This window comes from Topomyia yanbarensis, chromosome 3 (assembly GCF_030247195.1).
Source record: "Topomyia yanbarensis strain Yona2022 chromosome 3, ASM3024719v1, whole genome shotgun sequence".
In the NCBI taxonomy this organism is placed as follows: Eukaryota; Metazoa; Arthropoda; class Insecta; order Diptera; family Culicidae; genus Topomyia; species Topomyia yanbarensis.
In genome coordinates this window covers 8,604,139-8,610,699 of record NC_080672.1, presented here as the reverse complement: position 1 = coordinate 8,610,699, position 6,561 = coordinate 8,604,139, and the positions used below count along the sequence as shown (strand labels likewise).

General features: G+C 39.9%; 1 protein-coding gene across 1 annotated transcript; it reads right to left on the bottom strand.

Annotated features, from left to right (window-relative positions):
- Positions 1–958: 958 nt before the first annotated feature.
- On the bottom strand, positions 959–2,494 carry LOC131694004 (uncharacterized). The gene is made up of 2 exons (XM_058982337.1): positions 2,374–2,494; positions 959–2,312 (listed from the first exon to the last, which is right to left on the bottom strand). The coding sequence occupies exons 1-2, from the start codon at positions 2,480–2,482 to the stop codon at positions 1,165–1,167; spliced, it is 1,257 nt and encodes a 418-aa protein (XP_058838320.1). The 5' UTR covers positions 2,483–2,494; the 3' UTR covers positions 959–1,164.
- Between the last annotated feature and the right edge of the window lie 4,067 nt (positions 2,495–6,561).

Genomic DNA, 6,561 nt, shown 5'->3' with positions numbered 1-6,561 from the left:
TAAAAAAACGCCCCCGAGCCCTCTCCATCATTTCTATTGCTCTGATCCTTCCACTTTCTCATAACTATTCAAGAAAGTTGAGTTCATTAGATTATATCACCAACATATGCCCTAAAGTTTCCTAGATTAACAACTAAATTTAATTCGATATCTTTCAGCTGTTCTCCACTTTATATTCTCTATGAAATCTGTGTGGTTCACCTCTCTACAGACAGTGTCAACATCAAGTTTAAACCACTTCAAGGTAGAGTTCGAGTGGTTTGCTGTGACATTTGCAGTTGATTAAATAATCAGCACTATTTTCATCTCGCTCACTCAACTAGGAGGATCTTTCGTAACACTTGAAAAGTCAACAACACAAAACGCTTCCGTACCACCACCGTGTATCATTTGTTCGGTAACAACTTCACGCAATTTTTCCCAACCGAAACTTGCGAAAGAAAAAAATGCAGGTTTCAAGACCGAATCGCGATTAGGACTAAACTAAAATAAATCCTCGCTACCACTGTCTAGGGGCGGCATACTGCAGCGCAAATGCAATGTGCGTTTTTGTTTCGCTCATCGGCGTTGGTGGATGCAATTTTGTGAGTTCAGCAAAAAAAAATAATCACCATTGCACAGACAAGGGACGGACGAAAGGCGATCTCACTGCATGCCAACGAACAAAGCGACATGACAACCGGGTCGATCGCCGTAGACCGGTAGTTATCCCGAACGGAATTAGGTACGACAAGTACGGCGAACGGTAACTTTTGGGGGAGGGAATAGGCTGCTTACCCCTTTTTCGTGTACATACCTCACGAATGTGTGGTGAGAACTGCCAAAACGATAGTGCAAACAAATGTTTTAAGGGCGATGTAATCTAAATATCAGCTGGTTTTTGCCTTCCTCAGTTTCTCAACAGTTTCGGGATACACTGGCGGCTGAAAAATCGGTAGTTTTTCAGAAAAATTTATCGTTTCGTGATCGTCTAATTAACTACTCGGTCTATGATCATTTGGTTCCGCTAAAATCGAGATCAATGTCACCAATAAAAATGTTGTGGTGACTTAGGGAGTCACTTGTCTAGTTAACAACGTATCATCTTTATAAGTCAGATTTCAAATAAATCGCCAAAAAATTGTTTAATAATACTTCCTTGGTTGAACATACAAACACAGTAATTCAAATCAACAAATTCGGAATATCCAGTCCAGCTAGATGCCCTATTCGCTTGAGGAATGGATTCACCTCACACGCGTACGAATACCCTCGTGCCAGATTCCTCCGATCCCAGTTAATCCAGCTTATCTTATCCCCGATATCCTCGCACAGAACATACTGCTCCTGGACATGCTGCAGCGAAGTGAGATGAATGTCGTTGACTCCGATCAACACGATTCCCGCCTTGTTAACTTCATCATGTAAAATTTTGTAGTAGAGAAGCGGAGCCGGCAGTCGTTGTGTTCCATTCGGATCGAAGTCCAGGAAAATCGGTTGCTCATCACCATTTGCATCGGTTTGGGTGTGTACTCCGTACGTACCACCGTATACAGTAACCTGGATATTCCGGCTGGCAACAAAGCTACGGGCGCTGTCTTCGATCCGAGCCCAGTTTCCATCGTTGAAATTCTGCCATTGAGGGGCAGCGTTCAAAAACCAGAAGGTCGCATTCTGTTGCGTTCCGTAGATAAAATCGGCACGTGCTGCGATATGACCGCGAGCCATGTAGATTCCGGAACTGAGATCCTGCACCAGCTGGTCGGCTAATGCTTGCGAGTTCAAGATCGTTGCAATAGTTTCTCTTTGGCGGTTCATGGTATACAAAGTGTTAACAGGAATTCCAGTGTAGAAATTGCCCTGTATCCAGGAAGGCCGCGGTACTCCTTGCTGGAATCCATTGTGACGTCTGTGGAATTCATGTTTAACCCAATGGTTCTCAAATGTTATTTCGTTATGACAGACATCCAAAATCTTCGGGAATCGAGTGCCTAAATCGAAACCGATTTCAACGATTATGGCATCCCTCTCGCATGCGCGGTTGGTTCGTCGAGCAGTGCTAGCGAAATTTCGAGTGCACGAGAACTCACTAAATTGATACATAGCACTATCAAAATTGAAGGTACTATCGATGACACAGGATATGATGATGGAATTTTTGCTCGGAGCTATGTTAAATCCATTTCCACAGGCAAGTTCAAGCGTTTCTCCAGCATTTAGTTGAAGGAGTCGATCGTCCGAAGCCGGGTAGCGGAATTGATCAGTACCTGGTATAAGAATCAGAGGCTGAGGTCTTGGCAGCTGTGAATTGATGTTCACTGTACATGCGGGAGCTGCGGAAAAATCACTGATATTAGTTTTTTCTGCCGTTAATCTAAAGGTCAAAAACCTCACCAAACTTGTTCCATTCAGTTTCTTGCAGAGAAGATTCCTTAGGAATATCTCTTGCCCCGACCAATAGCCCCAAAGCGAGCGTCGATACTAAACAAAGAAAACCTCTCATCTTTCGCCAACTTTTTCACGGAACTGAAGTCAACAGTTGTCACTCATCTTTTATATGAACTCCATCGTAAATCAGAGAACCCTTTCGCGCTGCTATCAACAATGTTCGAACAATATCTCGACGGGCAGGAATGTACATAGCAAGCCCTCCAAGCTTCTTCTGATAACGAACGCCCCCGTAAAACCCCACGTTATCATCTCAACGGAGGGTACCACAGAGCTATTCGGGCTTGTTGTGATCGATCCTTCGTGTTGTACCGAAATAAATTATACGACCAATCACGAGTCGCACGAGTTCGCCGTCTGAAGTCTTCTTCTGTCTGTGATAACGCTATCGGCCAGAATGGGTTCCACGTGAAATCTTCAATTACAGGTAGCATGTTCGCAATTTCTTATCTGGTGGACGATCTGTTCGTTGTAGAAATGGACTATAGAAAAGACATATGTTTTCATCTCTAAAATAGACCTGTGGTAGAGTTTGAAAGCCGCCAACATGCAGCCCATTTCGAATTTGGGAGGTAGGTAGTTTTGTCAAGCGGAATTACCGACAATATGATTAGTAAAGTCTGTATTGCCATTTCCACTGAAACTCTCACATTATTTAAAGTCAATAATATTAATTTCTCTCAAAAATTAATTGTTAAAGAATTGATACTGATCGAAAAAAGCACTGATTGCAGGAGAGATGTCAAACCTTCCACATTTCTGGTGTACACCATACACTACCATGAATTTTACAACGTAAAACAGCAAATTTTATGATAAAATTATTTTGGCGGTTAATCCTTCTAGAAGTAACCATGGAGAATTTACTCTTCAAGAACATTTAGCTCGAGACTTAATATCTTCAGCAAAGTTTTCGAAAATGTTATTTCAAACAACTTTGTTGAAGACATGAATACTACATACATCCATAGTATCGAAATATAGTACACTATATGTAAAAGAAAACTTTTAAAACGAGTTATTCTCATATTACTGTATTTGATCTCTTCTGCGGTTTATAAACAATAAAATTCGCATTGAATTCAAGGTATGAGTCTCAGAAATTTACAGAAAACTACAATTGGCAGCCCTCTGGGGTTGCATGAGCTGTAGACGTAGGATTATACTATTTAATATAAAATATTTATTTTCTTAGTACATTTAGAGTAATAATAAATCTAATCAGGCCCGTGCGCAGAAAATTCTCAAGGGGGGGTTTGATTTTTTTACGTTTATTTAAAAAAAAACGTACAGAAACCCTCAAACTTTGAAGATTTTTTCAGAAGCCTGGACCTAGTCTTGTAAACCAAACGACTCTGCTCAACAACATAGTGGTAAGAAACCCCAAAAACGTGAACTTAATTCACTAGAGGCCAAACCATCGAATATATTTACAGGGTATCTTTGGACGAATTTTTCGTAAGAATATTCCTCACAACCTGATAAAAATTGAAATTATACTTTTTATGCTGACGAGGTAGAAAGTCGGTGTCTTCGACAATGTTTTAGAAATGCTCTTAATAAAGAATTTTGTTGAACTAGTTGAACTTGTAGGATTCAATATTACCGATTTGTAAAGCGTTTTCTATGGCAACACCCTCAAATATAGTTTTTTAAATATAACTTTTTCCACTGTGACTTTTCGTGCAAACCGTGCTCCAGACAAATGTGAAGGCATTAAAACCACATAATATTGTTGAAGACTGTCAACAGTTGTTACGGCATTTAATTAGCAAGGGACTGGAAGGTGAAGTATATTTTTCAATATTTAGAGCCATAGTACTCAAGGGAGAGCAAGGGGTTGAAGGGAGAAAGTTTATGCGAGCTTAGAGCTCACCGGCGACATAACTTTTTGTCTGCTACCGTAGGAGTCAGGGTCTTTTGGCATTAGAAATGCGAATCACCTGAGTCTACGGCATGTCCGAACAAGCGTAAAGTAACTTGTTACTTCATGCTGTCGGAAACGACCTTTGACATGTTGAAGACTGTAAGTAAAAATACCCAAATAAAAACCTGTTTTAATCCACCTAGCGGTGCAATTGTGCCTTTCTCATTTCTCTAAACTATGGCACGGAGGCTTTTTATGTTCAACATAATTGTGGAAATGTCCATTACATTCTTAGTACACTTTGCACTTATACACAATGGCATGCCAGCCACGAACTTGATGAGCTACGTGTCGACGGTGAAACAAAAAAATATCATACTCCATTAGCCTAATCAGCATTAGATCAATGTTATCTGCTTGCTAACTCATTTTGTCATGCGGGGGTGGGTATGTGAGGAGGGCGAAAGTCCCATGAACGAACGACTCCCCAGCTTAAATTGGTATGCTTTGTGATATAGTGGTGGTTTAAAGATGATGGGGTTGAAAGGGAGGGGTATGAGGGCTGGATGGGGTGGTGGTTTGAGGGGCGATTTAAGGAGATTTTTAAAGGAGGGGAGTGAACAGTAGAGGGGGGTGTAACCCCTCTCCGTAAACCATCAATTACGCCGCTGTTAAAATCCAGAAACCTTATGCGAATCGAAAAAAAAATTGCCGGGATTAGGTTGACGTTTTTCAGAGTGATTGCATAACCTTTCTATATGAGAAAGGCAAAAATGTGCAAAATCCAAAAAAGTGAACCTTCGTCAAATTTTTTTCGTGTTTGCATAAAATCTCGACGTTTTATGCACCTTGAATACATTTAGCATCAAAAATAAAAATTCTATTTTTAATTTTTCCTATAGTTTTTATGAGAAATTTCTGTGTGGCCGCACTCTGAAACCCGTAATTCCGGAACCAGAATTCCGATCGATCCAAAATTCAATAGCAGCCGATGGGAAGGTTGCACCTTTCATTGAGACTAAGTTTGGGCAAATCGGTCCAGCCATCTCTGAGAAAAATGAGTGACATTATTTGACACATATGCACATACATACACACACACATACACACACACATACACACATACATACACACACATACATACACACATACACACACACATACAGACTTTTTCCGATCTCGACGAACTGAGTCGAATGGGATATGACACTCGGCCCTCCGGGCCGGGATTAGGTTGACGTTTTTCAGAGTGATTGCATAACCTTTCTATATGAGAAAGGCAAAAAACATTACAAAATGAGCTTAAAACCTTCTTACCTTTATTATGCGTAGTCCGGACATTGAAAATAGTGCCTGCTAATCCATTTTGGTTTGCACCTTTTTCTCTTATACGCGGTTGAACCACAGACTAACAGACATAACACTATGAGGAAATTCCCTCAAAAAACATCGACCCGACAATTTTCCCAGAACACTAGCTCCACCTTTTATTCACGGTCCCAAACACTCATTTACTGGTGGGTTACCCCTCATGTTTGGGAACAATTTTTCACTAGTGGTCTATCCCCCATATGCTTGTTCATATGTCAGTGGCGCCATAATTTCAAATGTGGCCACAGTACTACAAATATTTTTAAAATGACCGTTAAAGCGGGCGAAGCTTTGTTTTTGAGTGTTATGTCTGTTAGTCTGTGGTTGAACTTAGTGTAAAAAAATATAAAATTCTGCAATAACTCTAAAACGAATGAGTATTTTTACAAGGGGTGTGCGCCGCGCCGCCGATTTCAGGTAAAGTTTTATATGCAGTATTCAACGATATTTTTACATGCAGTCCTCAACAATAAATTAATTTTTACATGCAGTCTTCAACAATATTATGTGGTTTTAATTCCTCAACATTTGTCTGGAACATCGTTTTCACGAAAAGTCACAGCAAAAAAAGCTATATTAAAAAGCTAAATTTAAGGGGTTTGCCTTAGAAAACGCTTTATAAATCGATAACATTAAGTCCTACAAGCTCAAGTTGTTGAACAAAATTCTTCATTATGAGCATTCCTAAAAATTTGTATTTGTATTTGTATAAAAAAAGTCCAACTGACAATTTGTCTTAATGAACTATACTAAACTAAGGTAAACTAAACATAATTAAAATAGTGACAATACACGACGACGAAACTGCGAAGAGTTCATGACGAAGTCGAAAATTTCAGCAAACTCGTTGAAGCGACGACTCATTGCTAAAATTGGACTATTAGTAGCGTAGTTAG

Coding starts and splice junctions, on each gene's coding strand:
- LOC131694004 (XM_058982337.1), bottom strand. CDS start 2,482: ATGAGAGGTTTTCTTTGTTTAGTATCGACGCTCGCTTTGGGGCTATTG. Junction 2,313..2,373: donor AACTGAATGGAACAAGTTTG/GTGAGGTTTTTG, acceptor ATTTTTCCGCAG/CTCCCGCATGTACAGTGAAC.